General features: G+C 42.4%; 1 protein-coding gene across 3 annotated transcripts in view; it reads right to left on the bottom strand.

Annotated features, from left to right (window-relative positions):
• LOC308280517 (calcium-binding protein 39-like) overlaps nt 1-26,313 on the bottom strand; it is a 40,535-nt gene that overhangs the window by 9,742 nt on the left and 4,480 nt on the right. For 2 of the 3 annotated variants that reach the window (XR_013961749.1, XM_080720822.1), the window contains exons 2-5: nt 6,467-6,628; nt 4,587-4,751; nt 4,227-4,345; nt 1,799-1,967 (exon numbers count right to left, since the gene is read on the bottom strand). Coding sequence is in view for 1 of the 3 variants with exons in the window: in XM_080720822.1 (XP_080576948.1) it covers nt 1,799-1,967; nt 4,227-4,345; nt 4,587-4,751; nt 6,467-6,568 (555 nt within the window). In the remaining 2 variants the exon portion in view is untranslated. The remainder of the gene's footprint in view (nt 1-1,798; nt 1,968-4,226; nt 4,346-4,586; nt 4,752-6,466; nt 6,629-26,313) is intronic. The other variant, XR_013961748.1, reaches the window with a different exon arrangement.

The following is a 26,313-nucleotide window of genomic DNA, read 5'->3' as shown; positions in this document are numbered from 1 at the left end:
TCAATGAATCCAGAGAAGCCACTCACGAAGCTGCTGACGTCATCAGAGGGCGACCCAAATACACTCCAGTCTACGTTGTCTAGCGCGTCGCGCAGCTGCTCGTCCGATGTCGCCCCCCATCGCCGTGTTTGTATCACAGCAGGCGGCGCACGTTGGGTGAGTTGTTTACATCTCGGCAGCAAAAGGATAGCAACATGGTCGCTCTTTCCAAAGGGAGGTAGAACGGACGCCTTGTAACCCGCCTTGTATAGAGTATAACAATGGTCGAGTGTCCGGTCTCCTCTCGTGGCGCACGTAATGTGCTGATGAAAGTTAGGCATAACCTTCTTTAAGTTGGCTTTATTGAAATCTCCCAAGGCGACGTTAGCTGCCCTGGGATAACGATCAGAAAATGTATATATCAAATCCTGTAGCGTAGACAATGCGTCGTCTATATTCGCAGTGGGATGAATGTAAACAGCGTAGATAATCACAGCTGTGGTGTCCCTGGGAAGATGGTGTGGTCGGGTTAATATCACCAAATGCTCTATGTCGGGTGAGCAGCCCCTGGACAGTACTTTGACGTTCCGTGGATTAACCCACTTTTATGCCTTCATTGATAAGTAGACAGTAGACTGACAGGAAATGGAGAGATGCGGCAAAGGTCGCCCGGAACGGGAATCAAGCCGGCGACGCGGCCAGGCATTCCATTCCATGCCTATGTGGCAATGCCTAAGTGGTATGCGCCTGGACCAGTAGGCCAGCAGGCGCCCCTGTTGATATATTTCTAACTACCGGAATCGTAACGTTCCTATTCTCAGAAAATTCAGCAACAATAACAAAGTGTGCCTTTATTAATAATAATGATAATAATGGATTTTATTTATAATGCACTTTACATTCGTGAAAATGTCAAAGTGCTACAAGGCAATTGCATAAAAAGATTCATCACAACTTTAAAAACATCTAAGAGACTGAAACAAAACATTTAAAACATGAGGGCATAAAGCCTAGTGGTTAAAAAAAAAGATAAGTCTTTAGTCCTCTCTTGGAAGAGTCAACGACTGCGGTGCTCTCAGGTGGGCAGGGAGGCAGTTCGTTCTACAGTTCGGGACGGCCGAGCAGAAGGCCCGCTCGACCATGGTACAGTATGTAGGTTGGCTTTGGGGATTTCGAGGAGATTAGTGTTTGAAGAGCGGAGGTCCAGGGTTGTGGGGAGACTAACCCCTTGAGGTAGGAAGGAGCGCTGGTTTATTCCTAGACCAGGGGTCTTCAACAGGGAGTCCGGGACCCCTAGGGGGTCCTCAGAGTTACCACAGGGGGGCCTCCAAATCCTTGTGTGATAGGATAATTATTTTTAAATGAACAACTTGAACCCTCGTATCCCAATTCTGAGGAGAACTTTAGCCCAAAATAGCAGATCTACAAGCTCTCAACGCCTCACACTTGTAGCTATTTTCGGCAAATAGGTTTCGTGTAGAGTAAAAAAGAGCAGACCAAGTACAGAGTGAAAGGTCAAGTTTACAAAGTATCGATGATTTAAGTCGGGGAGAAAAAAAAAAGAATACAACATAGACAGATAGACAGTGCTGTCAAACAAGTCTATGAATCGATATAAATCTCCATCACACATTTATACAATATGTAGAGGGGGTCCCTGCTCCTTAGCCTGAACACATTAAAGACCCCTGTCCTAGACTATTAACCCTAGGACTAAATATTCCTGTACTACGACCAGGAAGTACATATCCTACATAAATGAACAAAAACTTATAGAATAACAACATACCAAACAATGTGAAAACTGGATTTCGGCTACCTTAAATGTGGCGAAGGCGTCGGAGGCGATGTCGAAGGTGGACATCTCCACGTAGTTGAAGAAGCAGTGAAAGTGCTCAGAGTTCAGCACTATCTTGGCCAGGGGCTCGTGACGGATGCACTCCCTCAGCATGATCCCACAGTTCAACGCCACCTGTGGCGTCTCGTACCTAGAGAGGGAACGCTACACATGATCAGGGGTGTCGCACCAAATTCTGGGCCCTGGGTACAAGGATTCACTGCGGGGCCCCCGTGTGCCGAGTGCCGCGCTGCGAGCTTGTAGATCTGCTATTTTTGAAAAATCATGAAAATCTTTGAATATTTCAAATCCTTCTGAGTTTTTCTGAAAAAACCTATGTTTCTATGTCAGTGGAGCTCAAACCTTTTCATGTGAAGGACCCCCAAAATGATATGTATTTGGCCACGGACCCCCATCTCAAAATATTTCGTTACAGGGACCCCCCCAGAAGCAAAATTTGAGTTACAAAATGTTCGCTTAAAAAATACACATATTCAAAGATTTGCACACATTTGCACGACTTTTTCAAAAATAGCAGATCTACAAGCTCGCAGCGCGGCACTCGGTGCCGCGCTGTGAGCTTGTATATCTGCTATTTTTCAATAGCTAAAGTATAACATAATTAAGGCCCCTCCACCACCTTGGGCCCTAGTAACTCAGTCCCACTTTCCTACCCCTTGTGACGCCCCTGCACGTGATAAGACGTTCTGAGCATAGACTGTATAAAAGATATGGACAAAGCGAAGCCATTGGTTTCTATGCAGCGCAAATGACACAATATGGGTCCTTGGCATGGGTGTTGCCATCATAGATTGAAATGCAACCAAGTGGAGGCTATTGGCTGCCAACGGTCACGTGCAACCGCAGGGATACATGGGAGAATGTGGTCGGAGCCTCCCGAAATACAGCACACGAAGAAGAACACAGCCGGCTGGTATTAGTTTAGTTGGCCACGCTCCCCCCGCAACTTTATCATCAATTTTAACATAAATGGGACCTTATTTTCACAAAAGGCATATCATCGTGATTGAAAGGCAATTTTTAACTAGCGCTAGGAACCATAAAGTATTCATGAAAATGTGAATTAAGGTTAGAACACGAAAGGGGAAAATGAATGGGGTCCAATGGAGAACAATTCTTTTTGCAACCGGCAACAGCGCAACTAGCGGCCAATCATAGGAAGTTTTAGTTCCGTATTGGGCTCATTTTAAATCGGCGGAACTCTCCCCCTGGTTCTGTGCAGAGCAGAGCATAGCCCATGAAAACTACAAAAAATTAAATGAATTTCCAAATCTAACAAGGTGTAATTCAAAAACTCTATTTAAAACGATCTACAAATGTTGACAATGGTAACATAAATATGAGTGCCGGGGCAGTTTTGTTTTTATACAGGAGGTGATGACGACGCCAGTTAGAATTTTAATGCCAGGTGTAAAGGCGGGAATACGTGTCATGAGAACCAAATTACTTAAAGGGGAAGACCACCCATTTTCAATATTGAACTGTGTCATTAATATGCCTTAGAGGAGTTGTGTGGAAATAGAAAAAAAAGTTCCCCCTCTTCTGTGTTGCCCAGAACTGGAAGACTGATTTTTGGGGTTTGTATTGTAAAGTACAACTTGATGACATCACACATTGTACTTTACAATACAAACCCCAAAATCAATCATCCAGTTCTAGGCAACACAGAAGGGGGGGAACTTTTTTTTCTATTTCCACACAACTCCTCTAGTCTAAGGTATATTAATGACATATTTTTCAATATTGAAAATGGGTCGTCTTCCCCTTTAGAGGCAAAGGCATATTTCACTTTCAAAACAACTTTTGGTCATTTTATCATCTAATGAGGCTTTTATGAACAGATTTTAATTTGCTTGATTCAATATTTAGATATTTGAGGTAAATGTTATCAGGCCCTCTCCTCATACACACCCATTCTAACTTCAAACTCCATATTAACCAGGATAGATTCATTAAAAACACCCATTATTTTTTTCTGGTGACTCATACTACCCTCCTAATACTAATTAGTAATTAAATACAATAAAGAATTATTAAAAATAAATGAAAAAAGCTATCGAAGGAACTCAGCTTGCTCACATATTAGGAGGGTATTATGAGTCACTAGAAAAAAATAATGGGTGTTTTTAATGAAACTATCAAGGTTAAAACGGAGTTTGAAGTTACAATGGGTGTGTATAGGGAGGCTTCCTGCAGGAGGAGGGCCTGGTAACTGATAACATTTACATAAAATATCTAAATATTGAATCAAGCAAAATCTGTTCAGGGTGTACATGAAAGCCTGATTAGATGATAAAATGACCAAAAGTTTTTTTTTAAAGTGAAATATCCCTTTAAGAGCAAAATGGCTATTGTGTGAATATCACTGAATGAAACACGGTGTTTGTACCCCTTCTGCAGTATTAAGAGGATTTCTTGATGAGAGCAGAAGTATTCGACGGTGGGGCTCCTCGTCCCGATCTGCCTCCTCAGGATGTTGTTGAAGATCTGACATACGTCTTTCTTTCCCTGGACACAGAAACACACATCCTTCAATACCATTCAACGAGCTTGCTGTCCTTTTTTTCTCAGTGCAAATTTAAGAGATACAAATTCAAGATGAAATCATGACAGCAGGGGGCAGTGTTGCCATATAACATGAAAACCCTAAGCCAATAGCACTTGGTGCAGTGCTGCAAGCTTGCAGATCTGCTATTTTTCAATAGCCAAAGCATTAAATAATGGATTCATGGATTAATATCCTTTTTACCTCAAAGTCGACGACCTGGAGGTTTTCTACCAGTGTTATGAGTAGACCACTGTTGTAGAGCTCCTGGGCCAGCTGGGCCACCGTCTCTGTGTGGGGTTCCTTGTCGTTGCTGCCGTACAAGATCTCCTTCATGGACACCAGGCACTTTGACACCTCCTCAGATGCCTGCAACAGAGAGAGAAAAAACATCTTCAACATTCTAAATCCAAAATTATTCATGTTGCCAATGAACACTACTGAGGCTGAACTGCACCTTATGTACATAAATATTATATAAATAATATCGAACTGAGAAATATCGAACCGAATGACCCTGTACCGAACAATACAATACAATACCACTCCACATCCACATTCCCCTGGAACCCCTTCAAGGACCCCTAGGGGTCCGCAGAGCCCACTTAGAGAACCACTACCCTATAGGTTTGGTACCATATTGTTCAAAGTTAAAACAAAAAAATACATAGTTATAAAAATAAATGTATACATTTCTGTTTATTTTTTGTATCGAAAAAGTATCGAACCGTGACACCAAAATATCGAACCGAACCGTGAATTTTGAGTATCGTTGCACCCCTAATATATATATATACACTGTGAAGGTTTTTAATTTATACCAACCTGTTGCACAATAGAACACACAGTGAAGTTGGTTACAAAAAGTTAAAGTACAGTAGCTACTAAGGAAAGATAATGTCATGGGTGTAAACAATATACCAAACTTTATGCACATGTACAGCTGAGGATGCTTTTTACATTCTCTTTGCTCTTTTGCCCTCTTTCTTTCCTAAGCCATTATTACTTATTACTTATTATTTTATCTTTTGATGTGTTGTGAAATTGTTGTTTTGCTGTTATTTTATATACACCACTGCATTGTCTGAAAGGAAGCCGAACAAAAATAAGTTTTACTCTTATGTACAAAAGACGTAACAATAAAGTACAACCTTGAAGCTTGACAATACTAATTCAACTGCACTTTGAATTTCCATATCTACACAGCAAAACAAACAAAAAACGAAGTAAAAACTAAAACTAAACTAATAATCCACTCACAGTGGTCAAGTGGAAAACTGGCGTCAGTGAATTCTACATCATGGAAAAGTTGACTTTCTAGAATGATACTCAGGCATAATGTTATGGGTGGTGATGGACCTGTTACGTATAGCGTAACTACTGAAAACACAGAACAGCAAGTATTTCATAACATGGAAACATGAACCTCCACAGTCCCAAGACAAACTTAACAATAAGAACACAGAGATCAAGGACCTGGCTAGCATCTGTGTGTGTGCGTGCGTGTGCGTGTGTGTGTGTGTGTGTGTGTGTATGCGTGTATGCGTGTGTGTGTGTGTGTGTGAGAGTGTGTGTGTGTGTGTGCGTGTGAGTGTGAGAGAGAGAGTGTGTGTGTGACACAGGGAGAAGACAGGGCTTGACAGGGAGGTGTCAATAGATGACAGGACCAGGTTGTTCGGCTCTCTAACTTTCACAGAGTGCTGTCACTCTAGTGCCCTGGACGCACGCACGCACGCACGCACACATTTTTCTTTTTCCTTTTTTTTACACAGGTTTCTACGGTTTCTTGGGCTGGATATGGCAGCCTGGAACGGTTGTTCAAGTGCAGCTAAACTTGGCATGTTAGTAAACGTGTGGAGAATATAATCATAATACCTTGTTAAAGTGACCATTTTGGAAAATGTTGCATTTGTAGTTATTTTACTGTAATTTAACAACAACATAATAACCAGAACATATAGACAAAAAGACATTCATGGATTCATATTTAAAAGCATATTTTATTTCCCCCCCCGGGACCCAGGGTATGGCAGCTGCTTACCCCTGCCATACCCTATTGACGCCCCTGCTGTGTGGTCCTCTACCTTGTCCGTCTTCTTGTCTTGTTTGATCAGGATCGCCAGGTTTTCCTTCAGCGTGCGGACGATGTCAGCAGGGCTCTTGTGGGATTTACCGAACAGCGGCATGGTGGTGGCTGGACGCACACACGCACGCACACGCACGCACACGCACACTCACCTCAGAACCTGGACAACACAAACACACACACACACACACACAGAAGAAGAAAAGGGGACAGTCAATAAGTTGTCGTCTGAAAAAGCCTGACTCTGCAGCTTTGGTTGTTGGACAAAGCTTCAACCTACTTGTATGTAATGTTTGTTTATAAACCGTAGTTTTCACACACACAGTAACCAGTGTCTACCTATGTCAGGGGTGTCCAATGTGCAGCCCGGGGGGCCAAATGCGTCCCGAGGTCACATTTGACATGGCCCGCCAGCACTGTCACACTACGGTCACAAACTATTTTCTAAAGTTGTCAGGATTCCTCGTTCCCTACCCGTTATGACCAAGGGCTCAATACACACTGCACAACCTTTGCTCCGATTATGCTGTCGCATGCTGTCGCATTCGTATGAATTAGAATAAAAAAAAACAATGTTGGATATGTACAGTATGTATCGGGTCTGGATCACATCCTGGTGAAATATGAGATCCCTTGTCGGCGATCAATCGCATAGTGTGAAAACCACAACGATATACAAGACAGACGATTTCAAGAAAGACACTCGCATAGTGTGAAATACTTTAACGATCCAATAATCATCCCCAACCACCTCCATATCGTACAGTGTATTCAAGCCTTAAAGTGATCCCTGACTAATACGATAAATATGCCTTAATACATTATAATTGTCCTCTATAACTACAATGTAAAATTAAAAACACCTTAATTATTTTATTTCTTCTAGAAATAGCTAATCTTTCACTCAACAGGGGAAATGCCCGTCGCAAGTTGATGATGTCATAAATGTCATGTGTGATCTATCCCTATGGAATTATGGCATGCATGTGCAAATAAAAACAAACGTAATACTTCATATGGTTAATATGAGCATCAACTCAATATTTCAAATGTGTTTTTTTGCACATGCATTCCATAAATTTCATAGGGTTAGTTAGATCACACATGACATTTATGACATCATCAACTTGCGACAGGCATTTCTCCTGTTGAGTGAAAGATTAGCTATTTCTTGAAGAAATAAAATATTGAAGGTGTTTTTAATTTTACATTGTAGTTATAGAGGACAATTATAATGTATTAAGGCATATTTGTCGTATTAGTCAGGGATCACTTTAAGGCTGGCAAGTATGATATTAAAGCCTTCTTTACACACACACACACACACACACACACACACACACACACACACACACACACACACACACACACACACACACACACACACACACACACACACACACACACACACACACACACACAATAAAGTGTTATTTTGGATATTATACTGTAACTAGAAATACTGTTCCTACGAAACAGTGTGGGCGCGCTAGTGACTATATTCTGCAGCGTGCTAACTGTCATGTGAAGCTCAACCAATACTCCAGCTAACACCACTCCCAGATGTTTTTCCACACTTCAATTACACCTCACTGGCTAAGGGCCCTGCCTTTGTACTGTCTGCGATGGAACTCCCGCGGCGGAACTCTATAAATAATGAAGATAACGATATTCAATAACGTTGTTGAATACCTCGATGTCGATATTACTCACACTGTTAGTAAAAAACCAAATGCATTATATAGTTTTTAATGTTTTTTTCTGCTTTAGGTCCACTGCCTGCCTAACCCAGATAATGAATAGCATATCCTTGCATGCACACTGCACAGTGCACATAGAATAAAGAAATTAAATGCCTTATTTCCATTTCCATTTCCAACAATGGTTTTATTGAAATTACCACACCCGGTTACAGAGATGGACTGCTTTTTTGCATGTGCTACGTGCATGCATTATGTGTCTGTAATTAATTTGACACATACAACAATACCCAATTTCAAGCTGTCTTCATCGATATGTATACCGCAGGTTGATACTTCAATATCGATACATTTTGGATATATTGCCCAGCCTTACAATATATCATGTTCATATCAAGATACTTGGTAAAACAAATAGTTTTATTTTATCCATATCGCCCCTGCCCAGTCCCATCTCATGGATAAATGAACAGTGATGTGTACTGTATCAGTCACCCAACACTGAAATGTGAATCTGATATGGAATCTTTAAACCCATTTAGGCCTAGGATTATTGAATGCTTTAACCAGTGAAAAATAGCAGATATACAAGCTCGCAGCGCGCGCTGCGAGCTTGTAGATCTGCTATTTTTGGAAAAAGTCGTGAAAATGTGTGCAAATCTTTGAATATATGTATTTTCAAAGCGAACGTTTGTAACTCAAATTTTGCTTCTGGGTGGTCCATGGAAATAAATATTTTGAGATGGGGGTCCGTGGCCAAATACATGTCATTTTGGGGGTCCTTCACATGAAAAGGTTTGAGCACCACTGACATAGTAGTCTGTCAAGAACAGACTAACGGAGCTAAGTGAAAAGGACCTTTTCTTTGACGATGGCTGGCCAGATTGCTGACATAGAAACATAGGTTTTTCAAAAAGTCTTAGAAGGATTCAAAAGACACTTATAGAATCGGGTCAAAATTCAAATGTTCACGATTTTTCAAAAATAGCAGATCTACAAGCTCGCAGCGCGGCACTCGGTGCCGCGCTGTGAGCTTGTATATCTGCTATTTTTCAATAGTTAAATCATAAAATAATGATACACAAAATGCGTACCCGTTCTAAATGGGTTAAAAAAGGCTCAGATATAAAACCTTGCACACACAACGCATTAATAGCTTTGATACTCACTCAACATCGGCTGAGCAAGACGGAGAGAATAATGTGTGTATGTGAGTGTGTGTCACTCCAGATTCCTCTAGCAGGGGTGTCACACCAAATTCTGAGCCCTGGGTACAAGGAACGCATTATTATGTATTCTTTTGTGCTTTAACCGTTGAAAAATAGCAGATATACAAGCTTACACCGCAGCACCGAGTGTCGAGCTTCTAGATCTGCTATTTTTGAAAAATCTTTGAATATTTCAAATCCTTCTACATTTTTTTGAAAACCCGATGTTTCTATGTCAGTGGTGCTCAAACCTTTTTCTATGTGAAAGACCCCCAAAATGATATGTATTTGGCCACGGACCCCCATCTCAAAATATTTACTTCCAGGGACCCCCCCAGAAGCAAAATCTGAGTTACAAATGTACGCTTAAAATACATATTTATATTAAAAGATTTGCACACATTTTCACGACTTTTCAAAAATAGCAGATCTACAAGCTTGCAGCGCGGCACTCGCTGTGAGCTTGTATATCTGCTATGTTTCAATAGCTAAAGTATCCACCTGTTTCCGCGGGAGTTTACTGGAGATTATTTGGACCTGTTTGCACCACACTTCCGGTTTAACAGCAGACATACAAGCTCACGTCGCGTCGCAGATGCAGCCTGTTGTGAGCTTGTAAATCACACTCGGCTGCGGCGCCGGAAGCTCGGTAGTGTCTGCGCAATGCACTATGGGGCGTTGGAAACTCGTGGATAAAATAATTAAGGCCCCTCCACCTTGGGCCCTAGTAACTCAGTCCCACTCTCCTCCCCCCCCTTGTGACGCCCCTGTCCTCTAGCACCACAGACACACATTCCGAAGTCATCTGGAGTCTAACTACCAAACTCACACACTAGACTTATACACATGATGGGACTGCCTGGGAACACCATCAACAGCACTGAAGTCTTTAACCACTTGCACCCTAGCATCCCTATTCTGGGGGGGGGGGGGGCGAACGCTCGGCGAGAATATAAGCTCACAACGTGTTGCAATGCAACAAATAATTGCTTACATACTTCATAACCAATCTGAATCTGTGTATAGACAGACAGACAGGCACAAATACATCCTGCTCAGTAATGTTGCTAGGTTTTCAATGTAATGGGTCCCGGGACCCACAGGTGGTCATTCAAATGGGTCCCAGAATTATGTTATGGGTCCTGTGATGACACACATTACGTATCAACGGTGTAAACATCACCAAGGACTTTGATTTAAACAAATGGTGGCAACATGTCAGGCCAAAATTAGCAAATTTGCATTTTGTACCATATCAGGATTGTAAGCAATTTTGAATGCATAACAAAGACACTTTCAAGCACTACTTTAATTAAGAGCTGGAATTGTAAAATAGGGGAAACCGGTAAACATGCCTGACCGTCCAGAATGGAAGGCACGTGCATAGACAGTGGAGTCAGATGCCTTCTTGCATACATGATATATTGTAATCTTTGGTACAGCAAATAAATAAAATAAAATAAAAATCAGCTGATATCTGAATCGGCCTCGAAAAACACAAACAAACACACACACACACACACACAGACACACACACACACACACGAAAGGAAACAAACAACAGCTGACTGCGCCGCTGGTGTCCATGGAGTTCATTTTAACATGTGACATCTTGAGAATACCGATTTCACACCACCAACGATACAAGAATCTGTGTGGAAATAAAATGTAGAAAAGTAAAGATTTCTCAGAGGCAGCCTCGGGTTCATTTTCATTAAGTGTGTTTCCTGCATGTACGCAACGGAAGGAAGCATATATGGTTCATGTAGAACATTCTACTGCAGCTGAAGCGTTCCCAGAATGCAGGCCAGAGGCAGACCTTAACTTAACTTGTGACTACTAATCCTCAACAAGGAATGCAAGTAAAGGGCGCTACGCGTTCTCACCCACCCTCTCTCTCTCTCTCTCTCCCCCTCTCTCTCTCTCTCCATCACTCCCTCTATCCCAGTAGGGCTGTCACAATTATTACATAATCGTCTAATCGTGATTATTTGACATTATCGCAATTATTTTGTCATAATCGTGAATGTTGAAAAATTTCAGAAATAGTGGAAATAGCAGATCTACAAGCTCACAACGCGTCGCATCGCGACGCGTTGTGAGCTTGTAGATCGGCTATTTCCACTATCAATGTTATTTTTTAAGTAGTAAGTTGTCAAATATGTCAGTAATGTATTTGTATATTTAGGTTATGTGTCATATCTACCATGTGCAACTTCAAAGCCTAAAAGCCAAACAGAAATGTAATTATCAACGACAAATACACAATTAAATCGTTAAACGCCAATTAATCGTCATGTAAAATGTCATATCGTGACAGCCCTATATCCCAGTGGTTGGCAAACCTTTTAGCTCGAGACCCAAAAGAGAGTTTGCCCGGAAAGCACAAACAAACTAGCGAAAATAGCACATCTGATCTACAAGCTCACAACGTGCCGTGATGTCTTAATTATTATTATTTATTTATTTTATCCATGGAATTAAAAGGTATATTGTAATTAGTTCCAATATACTTACAACTAAGGCTGGGCAATATATCGAAAATATATCGATATCGAGGTATCAACATGTGAGGTGTACATACCGAAGAAGACGGCTTGAAATGAGGCATTGGTGCATGTGTCAAATGAATTAACAGACACGCTATGCATGCACGTAGCACCTGCAAAAATTCTGTAACCAGGTGTGGTTATTTCAATAAAACCATTGTTGGAAAATGGAAATAAGGCATTTAATGTCTTTAGTCTATGTATACTGTGCAATGTGCATGCGTGGATATGCTATTCATTATCTGGGTTGGGCAGGCAGTGGACCTAAAGCAGAAAAATATTAAAAACGATATAATGCAATTTTATGCAATATCGTGAGTATTATCGATATCGAGGTATTCAACAACGTTATCGAATATCGAAGGTTTTCCTACTATCGCCCAGCCTTACTTACAACTTATAATTTTGCCTGGCAGCGTTATGAAGCCTTATAAGTTATTATATAATTATAGTGCATTATAGACCCACACACCGTCTTCACGTACAGAGCTTTTATCCAACGTTACGGTCACTCTGACCTTCATTAAGCCTGATGAAGGTCTGAGTGTCCCAAATGTACCAACCAGTAAGACTCCCTAATCGGGAGATAAGCGACCGTTGTCAGGTCGCATACACAAACTTTAAAAGGCAATGGTAGCCAATCAGGAGGGAATAATGGGAAATGGGACAGATCCATTTTCATGTAAGAAGGCGGGACAGTGGATATGACATTCTTAATTCACAAAATGTGAAAAACATATTCACACTGTGACAGCCCACACCCTAAATGCCATGCCATTAAAAAGTAATTATGCTAGTACTGTATGTCATCAAAACAGTCACTGCCTGCCCTACACTGTCATCAAAACTTATTAAAAAGAATTGTCATACAAGGCATGTAAATACTAGGGGTGTAACGATATAGTAACTGAATCGAAAAATCGATTTTAATTTGCAATGATCTACTATATCGTTTGCAAAAGCAAAATATCGTACCGTTTTGGCTTTGCATCGTATCGTTTTAAAATGGGGTAATCGGTATCGAATCGTTTTGCAATGCAATGATTGTATGGAAACTAAATATTTGCGCCTTGTATTTGGCAATTTTAAGAGGGAAAATGAGAAAGTGGGAAATGGGTTTTAAAAAACACTTGCAGACAGCAGCCGTTTGTAACTGGTAAAAACAAACCTATCCCAGCCTTACCCTCCCCCTGACCCTTCTTTGTAATTATCTGCCGTATACATGCACTGTTATTTTATTTTCCTTTTTTCTCTTGACTATATCTACTGCATAGTACTGTGTTCTATTAGTCTGTCATTCAATGTTATATGAGATACTTTAATGGTTTCCTGTGCAAATAAGCCTAGTGCTTACTAGGATCTCCTTTTAGTTGACCTTGTATCAGTGAACTGTAGTGTACCGTCATGAAACTGTACCTTTTCCTATGCAAACTTCTAATAAAGTCTTCAATCAATCAAAGACATCTGGTCACCTTCTACCTTCAACAGGAGCTGTGTTTCCATCAACTGATAAGTGGCATTTAGTTTCACTTTGTGTAACCGCAGCAGGCAGGGACATGCTGGGCCCCTGATTCAGCCCGGGAAAAAGAGTTGGAGAGGCCCTCATTGCGCGATATAGAGAGAGATCTCTCTCTATAGCGCTGCTGCTACTCAAAGATTTGTGACAGTGACAAGCCAGTGGGCCAATTACATGAGTTATATTTCATCGTTGTCGGGAGGTAACCTTGTATGTCCAAAACCGTTTGTTTTGTATTTATCATTTTAAAAATGATTCAAACGAGTGAAAACAGACGATCTATAAGCACACAACGCCTCGCACCGCGAGGCGTTGTGTGCTTGTAGATCAGCTGTTTTCACTACTTTTGTGCGACGGCCTTGTATGATGAAGCAGGGCTTTACTTTGCGAAAGAACGTACAAATTTGAAACTTGGAGATACGAGGTTTCTGCCCGACAGTGACGACTTAATTTGTTGGCCGCCCAGCCCCCAAAATGGAACGAAGGCCGACATTTTATTTTTAATTTTTTTCCTAATGGAGGGCCTGGACCGGTCGTTCGGGAGTTGTCCCACTTTTCCCAATGGCCAGCACGTCCCTGGCAGCAGGAGTCACCGACACGTTAGGCGATCGGCCTTGATTACACACGCCTGCCCTGGACTTGTGAACCCACTGGGACAAAAGAAAATATAATGTTGTGGTTAGGAGCACTTGAATTGTGACTTCAATCCCTGAGACAACAAACTGTGAACTAATCTGGAACAAGAGGAAATTAACTTGTTGCTCGTGGTTCAGGCCGGGTGGTCAACGAGGGTCAAACCTTTGGCATATTTTACAGGCATATAATACAAGTTGAATTGAATATATATGGGCCTTTTCTGTTTCCACCCCCTCCCTCTGGAACAACAACACATATCAAAGCTGCCCCACCCGGCTTGTTTAAAACTACCCTCAACATGTTTGGCTTAGTATTCATCTTTGGCCCTAGAGTATGGCTAGTTAGGCCTGACCCAAGTTTTCTGAAAAACTTTACAAATATTATTCAAAAATGACAAAAACAAATATGTTGCTACATACTGTACATGTACTGTACTACACTAAAATGTGTTCCCATAAAGTTGTCTTATTTTGTTTGTTTTGGAAAGCAACTTTTGGTATTTTGAAAAGCACTATATACGTATGTTTAATTGTTAATATTATTATTATTATTATTGTTATGAAGAAGAAGGAGAAATGACATTGTATAGCAGTCATGGGGTGTTTCAATGGCCCGGCCACTCTCCTAGTTGTGATGTCATAGGTAGGGCTGTCACAATTAATCGTTTAATCACAATTATTTTAGGTAATCACAATTATTTTACATAATCGTCATTATCGTTTCTATGTTGAGAAATGTTAATACAGTTACAAACGCTTTAAAAAAGTAGTGGAAATAGCCGATCTAAAAGCTCACAACACGTCGCATCCGGCGCGTTGTGAGCTTGTAGATCGGCTATTTCCACTATCAATGTTCTTTTTTAAGTATAACATTGTCAAATATGTCAGAAATCTCTTTGTATATTTAAGTTATGTGTCATGATTGCCATGTGCAACTTCAACGCCTAAAAGCCAAACAGAAACGTAATTGTCAACGACAAATACACAATTAAATCGTTAATCGCAATTATTTGAGTGACACTTAATCGTCATGTGAAATGTCATAATGGTGACAGCCCTAGTCATAGGTTTGAATATCACTAGGGACCTTTGTCTCACATGGTCCATTATGTGTGCGCTCTCTTTCTAAAGTCTCTCTGGTGAGACACTGCAGAACCACAAGGCGGGTAGAGAAAAGCACTAATGCAGGGTTCCCCAATAGGCGGCCTGCGGGCCATTTGTGGCCCACACCAACCCCAGTAATAATGGTGGTATAAGAGCAGCAACAACATTAGTATATCGTCATTGTCGGGTGGAAATCTCGTATCTCCAAATGTGTACGTTCTTTCGCAAATCATACAAGGCCGTCGCACAAAAGTAGTGAAAACAGCAGATCTACAAGCACACAACGCCTCGCGCCGCGAGGCGTTGTGTGCTTGTAGATCGGCTGTTTTCACTAGTTTAAATCATTTTTAAAATGATAAATTCAAAACGAACGGTTTTGGACATACAAGATCTTCACCCGACAACGACGAAAACTGTCGCTGGAGTAGTGGGAACGCCACCGTCGCCCCCTGCAATGTTGTGTCCCTCTGCTTGGTACCCTAGACATAATTCGGCCTTTTGGGGGAAACTAATTGGGGAACCCTGCACTAATGGAAGAACTTCAGATGTGTGCCAGGCCAGCCAGGGGTTTCACCTCCGGTTATCCCACGAGAATTAGGTGGCAACTAAGGTTTAATCTCTTAGTAATGCCCCTCCCTGACCCAACAACAACACACAGTAAGGTCTTCTTGCTGACTGCAACCATGACATAACTAGGCTTCTAGGCTATATTACCAAAGGTTATGCAATGGAATTAATCTGGTGCCCGCAAAATTAATATGGCTAGTAAGCTATAAACTTGCAGCCGTTTGCCCGCATGGCCTTTATAAAACTAAATCTCACATGTTGTACAGCATATACACAATATGATGATTGTGTTCTGAATCCGACCTGAGCCAGCCCACATATTCCTGTCACTAGTCAGCCTCTCTTAAACTCCCTCGAAGACCTGAGGCCAATTCTCCAAATGCCTTCTAAACCAGTGGTTTTCACACTTTCAAGATGTTCCAAGAATGTTCAGATATAGCAGATTTACAAGATGTACAAGCTCGCTTGTAGATCTGCTATTTTTGAATAGCCAATGCTAAAATCTAAACCAGGGGTCTTCAACGTTTTCAGTCCAAGCCTAAGGACCCATTAGTTGAGAGAGAGAAGAAGCAGGGACCCCCACAACCTTTTCATAGATTCCATATAGTTTCATTGTTTGACAGCACAATCATCAGTGTATTTTGGATTTATGTCAATTTGTGTTTTCAGATATTTAACCACTTGAACCGTCAATACTTAATAAACTTGACCTGATCAAACTCAAACTGTGGGCTGAGATGCAGCAAAAATATCTATGAAAACAAAATGTGATGTTGAGTTTGTTTTTTTTACTGCCTTTTACTGCCCATGTTTACACAAAGCCTCCACTTAATAAAGTTAATATACGTACCATTTAACACTGGTAGTAAAAAAGCAGGAAGCAATTCCTTCCCTTCAAGTCTCTTCTTACTGCCAGATATTTTAACAACAGTGATTATGATGTCTTCCTTATCAAATCACTCTGGTTTTATAAGACCAGTGTTTTCAGAGTGGGACTCAAACTTGTTCTGCTGCTCAGTGACCCAGGAACAACAAAACTAAACAAAACAAAAAACCGACACGCTTCTTGTCACAGACTGAGGTCTCGATATCCTGAAACTGAAGGTCCAACTTGTGACCTGCAGTTCACCAAAACATAATACTAAAGCTCACGTTTGACACAGTGACATATGGGGCCTTGAGAGTCAGATTCATGATATTACAATACAATAAGGTCTGTATGTAGGCCAGGCCCAGGACCATACAATAAGATGGACCTAACCCTACAGAAAGGGATCTCCATATAGGGGCATAACAAGGGAATATTATGTGGCCGATGTGGCCTCCATATATGGTCATTCCCAAAGTCCTGTTAGGGGAACCACACTAACATAATCCCTTTTATGCCCATATATGAGATCCCTGTCTGTGGAACCATGCAGCCACACTGGTTAGACTGACACATATATATATTGGCATTCACAGATATGGGCTTAATATTGATGACATCGGACAGGGATCTCCATATATGGGCATAAACGGGATCCCAAACTTTTGAGCCAATTGAGAAATTAGACGTTTGCCCGGGAGTCGGGACCCAAACTAGTGAAAACAAACATGCATCGTGAGCTTGTAGAGCTGCTATTTTCACTACTTCTGTTCATGTACAGTAGTATTCATTTTTAATCTTATGTAAATTATTAGATCTTTTCCATTTTATTTATGAAATACTTTTGAAAAAATGATGGTAAAGACGTGTTATAAACCAGGCATCGAGCCGTCTAGAAGAGTGTTGGTGTGTGTCTGTGTGTGTCAGTGACACTGACAACCCTATCTAACGCTGAGCCGCAAACTACAGTATAGACCGATTTATACTTTGTCACACGATGGTGTCCCGTGCTCGTACATCTGCTACATTCAGCACGGGACACCGGCACGCAACGAAGTATAAATGAGGATTATACGTGCATGAAGCCCATGAGTCTGGTGCCCTTAAGCACCTGACAGTATGGATGGAGAGTGAATGGGCCTGATGCAATATTTCACCCATATAAGCAGATTTCTCATGGATTATGAGCTACTGGGACCTTTGACCTGATATATGAGCTTAAATATGAAAGCAGTTATGTAAACGGAAAAAGATCCTAGGTCTGTTATCTAGCCCAGACCGCGGCTGTCAAATACAAACCCCCACACAAAAGATTGAATGCTTCCCTTTCATGGCTATTTTAAGTGTCAGTAAATAATATAACATATAATAATATAATGTAATAGAACTAAATTACATTTTGATTGACATCTATATTGAGAAAATGCATACAATAAAATATATTTGTACATAATATGAGGTTTCAGGTTCAACAGGTTGTCTGTGTATACCAAGACTCACACCGAACACAACTAGCTGAAGCTGACGCTGACCCAAATCAATTATTGCGACCGTCAGGTCGCAGTTACTATCAAAACCTCCACCGGCTGTCAGTCAGTCAGTCAGTCTGTCTGTCAGTCAGTCACGTCACACTTTTGCCCTACTCATATCTCCGCCACCGTTGCCCCTATCCACGCCAGACTTTGCACACGCACTCCTTGCCTGCCAAACCACAACCTCCACTCACATGGCCCTCTTCTAGTGCCACCATGAGGCCAATTCTTGCAAAACACATTTTTGGACACTGCTCCTACAAATGTTGACCTAAAGTCACGCAAAGCAGTACACGGTATATCTAGACTCATGTCATCAACATGGATATGTCCCTTTTAGTGCCACCATCAGGCCCATATTTTCAAACACATTTTTGGACACTGCTTCGAGAGATTTTGCCCTAAAATCAAGCAAAGCGGTACACAGTATCTTTAGCCCATTTAGGCCTATTAGTTAGGCCTAAATGAGAAATTTGCCTACAAAAACAAATATGTTGCTACATACTGTACATGTACTGTAAGCCCCTCCCATACACTAAAATGTGTACCCGGCCTGAATGGGCTAAAGTCATGTCATCAACATGGATCTGTCTCATTTCCCATATTCCCTCCTGATTGGCTACCATTGCCTTCTAAAGTTTGTGTATGCGACCTGACGGTCGCTTATCTCCAGATTTAGGGAGTCTTACTGGTGATATATTCATTAGTGTGCGTGTGTGATGACACTGTTGATACAAAAATAACAAAATAAAAATGAAAAACGTATGTATATATTTTAAGTAGTAATCGTAGCATGTCTGGAACGTGGAGGCAGATGCCTTAATTGTCGCAAGACATTACACGTGGATAAGGAATTTGGAATTTGCATAGCCTATACATGCAATGTGAGAGTTCAAACAGGACAATCCAGACAGGGCAAAGAGGATGTCAACTCCTTTGTTTTTAGTGTGTGAGCTAAGCTAAAGGCGGTGCTGGCTGAGTGACTGTTTGAAGTCATCCGTAATTCATGAGAGAGAGACGGAGAGAGAGAGAGAGAGAGAGAGAGAGAGATGGAGTGAAATAAAGGCAAAGAGAGATGGAGGGATAGAGAAAGTAATCAGGGGAGAGAGAGAGGAAGAAAAAGAGTAAGACAGATGCCGCCCTTATCAAAGCCAATTTCCAATTAATTCTGAGCGATTTACAAAGTGCAGGGTCAGAGTCAATGCCATGAACATTTGTCAATGTTTTTACGGGATGAACGTGTTATTCACCGTGTCCATCAGTGAAGACTGAAGGGTGCGTGCATGCATAATAAATATACCGTTAACGCAGCATAGGCAGCGGACGACCCATACAGTAATAATGGGTCTTGAGAGCACTGCGAAATCTCCTAGTCTAGTAGTGTCATCTCTTGACTGAACACACGACAGCATCCGGCCCTTACGTTACTGTGGCCCTCCAGCCTCACCGTGGGCAGAGGAAGACGGGTACAGCAGTTAACCACCTGACTTAAAGGACCATTTCACCTCTGATGATGCAAACTGCATCATATGATGCATTAGAGCATGCTGAAATACTGAAATATCTAAAAACACAGATTGAACACAATAAATAACTCAGGATTGTGTTGAACGTGTCCCAAACAACAATAAAATAAGATCTGGTTGTCCCAGAGGTGAAATGGTCTTTAAGCCCTGTTATACCTTGTTGTACAACGAGACAAATAGCGGGAACCGGTAGATCTCACAACGCATCACGATGTGACACTGTGAGTTTGCAGATCTGCTGTTTTCGAACATTTTTTTTTCTTCTTTTTTTTATCCCACGATTTTGTAACCCATTTTTTATCCTCAGTGCCAATTGCCTATGTAATCCTGGACTCTGCTCTCCCTCTGCCGCGCCTGGGGAGACAACGGACTGACCTCATGCTTCCTTCTATGCATGAGGAGTCCAAGTTGCTTCTTATCACCCGACAGGGGGGATTTCCCCGGTTTGGACGAAGCGCATGGAAGGAACACGTTATTCCAACCAGTGTTTAAGGGCTGGCTTGACACACTGCGGTCACACGAGTGTATATGCACGCTGTTGGTCTGGTGCTCTGGTCCATCGCGTCACCTCCAGTGCCGCGCTGACAGACCCGTCGGCAAATGAATAGACTGCGTATTCTCAGCCCCAACGAGCGCTCAACTTGAGTCAAATAAACAAAATTACTTCACTATTCACCAAACCAAAGGTAGTTTTGCGTTGTTGAAATTCTATTCTCCACGGTGGTGAACCCCTCAGCACCCCACCTACTCTGTAAAATACACTATTTTTGACATGAAATAAAACGCACCCACCTCGAGCCACCGAAGATACAATGGTTCACAACCCGGAAATAAGCGGCGGTCGAGTTGGATGCATTTTATTTCATGCCAAAAATAGTGTATTTTACAGTGTAGGTGGGGTGCTGAGGGGCTCACCACCATGGAGAATAGACTTTCAATAACGCAAAACTACCTTTGGTTTGGTGAGTAGTGAAGTAGTTTTGTTTATTTTGACTGAAGTTGAGCGTTCGTAGGGGCTGAGAAAAAGCGGTCTATTCATTTGCCGACGGGTCTGTCAGAGCGTCACTGGAGGTGACGCGATGGACCAGAGCTAAGTACAAGCCTACTACTGTAGCCTATGAACTGTGCTGTTGAACTCTGTCTGTACACAATCCAATACTTCTGCCTCCAGATCCATATGACTGTCATGACATCACAGAAACAGGGTGGTTAAGGTAGCGCTGGAATGTCACTTGCAGTCTCAAGCTTCACCCACTATGGGGCATGCCTGATTGCCTGCCTATATAAAATGCAGACTCCATTGTAAACCTAATGAGTATTAATCAGGGAACATGGGCCTGTGGTCCTCAAATTGTGGGGTCCTATCCTGGAATGCCCTGCCCAGGACGTCCACTGGCAAAATGAGGAACAGTTTGATTTCACTATTATTTAACCGGCTAGAAGTTAGCCTATAATGAGGGAGAATGTATAACAATGACAGATTCAGACTTCAGAGCATAGGTTTTCACTCTCTCTCACACGGTTATCTCCCCCGCTTTATTGGCATGAGAAGACATAGCCTATGTTTACATTGCTAAAGCAAGTGTCAAATCAAATAAAAACAGTTGAAAATGGGTAATTATGATCTATACAGTTGGAGAGTACAGCATTGTGTTAACAGAGCTATGTTGCATTGTGACATTTTATATAGGCCTATATACAGGGTATAAAGCTTTTGGAACAATTTAAATAGCATTATTTTTTAACTGTTGTAGTTGTTGCCATAGAGAAACTGGTAAACATTATTACCATGGCCGTCATAAGTATAAATATCTACACATTGTTAACATAAGTTACAGAGTAAAATTACAAGGTAAAACAATCCCGTCTCATCAGTTTAGACGAGAATCAGATCAGATGAACGTAAACAGGACGTCGCTAGTAGAAAAAGCCCAAATAAGGGCTTCCGGTCGGAAGTAGGGGGCGTGGCCAGGAATAATGTGTATAGAGGTGTAGAATTCAATTCTGTACTAAAACTAACATCACAAACAAAGGCGGGTCCCTGGCACTAAATCATTGCAAGTGGGTGTCTGTGGTCACCTATAAGGGTCGATTCACACCGTTATAAGGAGCCTAACTAATTTCGGTTCGGCACTAGGCGAACCCAAATATGGTTCGCATCCCCCGGTTCGGGGGGGCGTCAACCGACTAAATTCGGCTCTACGGTGCTGACGAAATGTTGTGACCTCCCGACTTAATTTCGGTTCTCAGCGGTGTCTTCTAATTCATTCAGCCCGGCTTCAAGTGCATATTCTCGGCTATGAATCCAAGGAAACAGCGGTCGTTTGGGAGGGAGACACGCCGACTTCCAAATGCTTGTGTGGCCGTGTATTGGGCATCGCAGAGCGGATACATACAGCTGCCTCTCTCTGGCTGGAGACGAGAAGTGGTGGACTGGGAGGCGCGCGCGCCACACACACACACACACACACACACACACACACACACACACACACACACACACACACACACACACACACACACACACACACACACACACACACACACACACACACACACACACACACACACACACACACACACACACCTTTGGTGCATGTGCTACTCGCCGACTGTTTTAAAGAGAAAAGAAAAGCATAGACACAACTTTGCTAATGTTCCGTGTTGCCCACGACGAGTTGTGACTGCGTGATGATATGCATGCAGCAAGAGAGGCGGCCGCAGCACGTCTATAATGTGAGCTTAATTGTAGATTAAATGTTTTCGACGTTTGTGAGAGTGAGTGAGAGAGAGAGAGAGAGAAAGAGACCTATGGAAGAGACCCCGGCCGTGTCCCCGTCACTGGTTCTGCTGCCTGCTTGAGCTGCCTGCTACTCACTGGACCTCCAGTCATTCAGCGTGCAGCACGAGGGCCAGTCAGATAATTATGTATCCGACCTGCAACGCTCATCTATCGGCCACAAGTCATGCCATGGACCTCCAATATTTACAAGCGACTTCGGCACTAGCCGTTAAGAAAGTATGGATGAACTCCCCCCGAACCTAAATAATTTCGGGTCGGGGAGCCCTCCCGAACCGAAATTAGTTAGGCTCTTTATTAGAGTGTGAAACGACCCTTAATACATAAACAGTTTGAGGGTCATTTACAACCCTTACAGTATGACATGACGTAGAGCAACTGGGCTCATAAAATTATAGGAATCATAGACATACTGTACTGACTGTAGATAGGAAGACCAAATAGCAATGTCAAAACTCGAGCAATTGGACTTATCGCAATCATGCACAAGACAGAAACAAGACAAATATTTATCTGACAGAAACGGTTAAAAGGTCCTTTTCGACCATAAAATGATGTCCCTCTGGACTTCTGAAAAGCATTAGACCGAATGAGAGTTCGGAAATGTGCATGTCTGAAAACACAACTCGGTCGAAGTATAGACAGGCCATTAGTGGTCACCATCACCCGGCTAAAACAATCTGTGACACCACTGAAAAGCCTGGACCCAGATTGTTTTGGTTATTACAGCCTACCTTGTTTGTTAATTATTACACAAACTATAACTAACCATTAGAGAAGACGGCAAATATAAATACATAAAAAAAGGAGCAATGGCTGGTCACTGTCTTATAAATATAACAAAACTCAAAGTCTAAATGACACACCTAAAACTAATTAGACAGGCGCATAACTTAGTATTGGGAATCAGAATCAAACTTAAACACACTGGGAATTGGCTGTGGTGGTAGTCTGGGATCACTTCACTTTTCGAGGTTTGATCCGGTCGGGAGAGGAAACCACTTTACGTCATGTTGTAGTCCTAGACGGACTACACTTTCGCCGGAACTATCAACCGGATTCAGTTTTAACCCAAAATATTCCCCTGCACCCAAGGACATACTTTTAGGGCCGACCTAATAAACACCTTGATGAGGCGTAGTTTTGCTTTCGAAAAAATTGTTTGGTACATGTGCATCTTTTAATCCAACTGGTAGCGACTGGCAAGACTATACTAACTAGGCTACTCCAGCATTTTAAAAGGGATTGGGGAAACAAACGGAGGGAACCAAATCAAAGCGACGCCGCTTCTTCTAGTGGTTTCCGCGCTTTAGGCGGAAACCAAACGGTTTGTTTTGAACGAACACCAGGCTTTCTCCCAGAAAGCCTGGTAGGCGAGGTTACTGTGGTGGTGAGTAGTCTGTCAGTGTGTTGTTGTTGTTGGGTACTGTCTGTCTGTCTGTCTGTCAGTGTGTTGTTGTTGTTGGGTACTGACTGTCTGTCTGTCAGTGTGTTGTTGTTGTTGGGTACTGTCTGTCTGTCTGTCTGTCTGTCTGTCTGTCTGTCTGTCTGTCTGTCTGTCTGTCTGTCTGTCTGTCTGTCTGTCAGTGTGTTGTTGTTGTTGGGTACTGACTGTCTGTCTGTCAGTGTGTTGTTGTTGTTGTTGGGTACTGTCTGTCTGTCAGTGTGTTGTTGTTGGGTACTGTCTGTCTGTCTGTCTGTCTGTCAGTGTGTTGTTGTTGGGTACTGTCTGTCTGTCTGTCAGTGTGTTGTTGTTGTTGGGTACTGTCTGTCTGTCTGTCAGTGTGTTGTTGTTGTTGGGTACTGTCTGTCTGTCTGTCAGTGTGTTGTTGTTGTTGGGTACTGTCTGTCTGTCTGTCAGTGTGTTGTTGTTGTTGGGTACTGTCTGTCTGTCTGTCAGTGTGTTGTTGTTGTTGGGTACTGTCTGTCTGTCTGTCAGTGTGTTGTTGTTGTTGGGTACTGACTGTCTGTCTGTCAGTGTGTTGTTGTTGTTGGGTACTGTCTGTCTGTCTGTCTGTCTGTCTGTCTGTCTGTCTGTCTGTCTGTCTGTCTGTCTGTCTGTCTGTCTGTCTGTCTGTCAGTGTGTTGTTGTTGGGTACTGTCTGTCTGTCTGTCTGTCTGTCTGTCTGTCTGTCTGTCTGTCAGTGTGTTGTTGTTGGGTACTGTCTGTCTGTCTGTCAGTGTGTTGTTGTTGTTGGGTACTGTCTGTCTGTCTGTCAGTGTGTTGTTGTTGGGTACTGTCTGTCTGTCTGTCTGTCTGTCTGTCTGTCTGTCTGTCAGTGTGTTGTTGTTGTTGTTGGGTACTGTCTGTCTGTCTGTCAGTGTGTTGTTGTTGTTGTTGGGTACTGACTATCTGTCTGTCAGTGTGTTGTTGTTGTTGGGTACTGACTGTCTGTCTGTCAGTGTGTTGTTGTTGGGTACTGTCTGTCTGTCTGTCAGTGTGTTGTTGTTGTTGGGTACTGTCTGTCTGTCTGTCAGTGTGTTGTTGTTGTTGGGTACTGACTGTCTGTCTGTCAGTGTGTTGTTGTTGTTGGGTACTGTCTGTCTGTCTGTCTGTCTGTCTGTCTGTCTGTCTGTCTGTCTGTCTGTCTGTCTGTCTGTCTGTCTGTCTGTCTGTCTGTCTGTCTGTCTGTCTGTCTGTCTGTCTGTCTGTCTGTCTGTCTGTCAGTGTGTTGTTGTTGTTGGGTACTGTCTGTCTGTCTGTCAGTGTGTTGTTGTTGTTGGGTACTGTCTGTCTGTCTGTCAGTGTGTTGTTGTTGTTGGGTACTGTCTGTCTGTCTGTCAGTGTGTTGTTGTTGTTGGGTACTGTCTGTCTGTCTGTCAGTGTGTTGTTGTTGTTGGGTACTGTCTGTCTGTCTGTCAGTGTGTTGTTGTTGTTGGGTACTGTCTGTCTGTCTGTCAGTGTGTTGTTGTTGTTGGGTACTGTCTGTCTGTCTGTCAGTGTGTTGTTGTTGTTGGGTACTGACTGTCTGTCTGTCAGTGTGTTGTTGTTGTTGGGTACTGTCTGTCTGTCTGTCTGTCTGTCTGTCTGTCTGTCTGTCTGTCTGTCTGTCTGTCTGTCTGTCTGTCTGTCTGTCTGTCAGTGTGTTGTTGTTGGGTACTGTCTGTCTGTCTGTCTGTCTGTCTGTCTGTCTGTCTGTCTGTCAGTGTGTTGTTGTTGGGTACTGTCTGTCTGTCTGTCAGTGTGTTGTTGTTGTTGGGTACTGTCTGTCTGTCTGTCAGTGTGTTGTTGTTGGGTACTGTCTGTCTGTCTGTCTGTCTGTCTGTCTGTCTGTCTGTCTGTCAGTGTGTTGTTGTTGTTGTTGGGTACTGTCTGTCTGTCTGTCAGTGTGTTGTTGTTGTTGTTGGGTACTGACTATCTGTCTGTCAGTGTGTTGTTGTTGTTGGGTACTGACTGTCTGTCTGTCAGTGTGTTGTTGTTGGGTACTGTCTGTCTGTCTGTCAGTGTGTTGTTGTTGTTGGGTACTGTCTGTCTGTCTGTCAGTGTGTTGTTGTTGTTGGGTACTGACTGTCTGTCTGTCAGTGTGTTGTTGTTGTTGGGTACTGTCTGTCTGTCTGTCTGTCTGTCTGTCTGTCTGTCTGTCTGTCTGTCTGTCTGTCTGTCTGTCTGTCTGTCTGTCTGTCTGTCTGTCTGTCTGTCTGTCTGTCTGTCTGTCTGTCTGTCTGTCAGTGTGTTGTTGTTGTTGGGTACTGTCTGTCTGTCTGTCAGTGTGTTGTTGTTGGGTACTGTCTGTCTGTCTGTCTGTCTGTCTGTCTGTCTGTCTGTCTGTCAGTGTGTTGTTGTTGTTGGGTACTGTCTGTCTGTCTGTCAGTGTGTTGTTGTTGTTGGGTACTGTCTGT

The sequence above is a fragment of the Nannobrachium achirus genome (genome assembly GCF_963921795.1).
Source record: "Nannobrachium achirus genome assembly, chromosome: 24".
Taxonomy (NCBI): Eukaryota; Metazoa; Chordata; class Actinopteri; order Myctophiformes; family Myctophidae; genus Nannobrachium; species Nannobrachium achirus.
The sequence above is the reverse complement of the archived record's forward strand: the minus strand, read 5'-3'. Positions and strand labels throughout refer to the sequence as shown.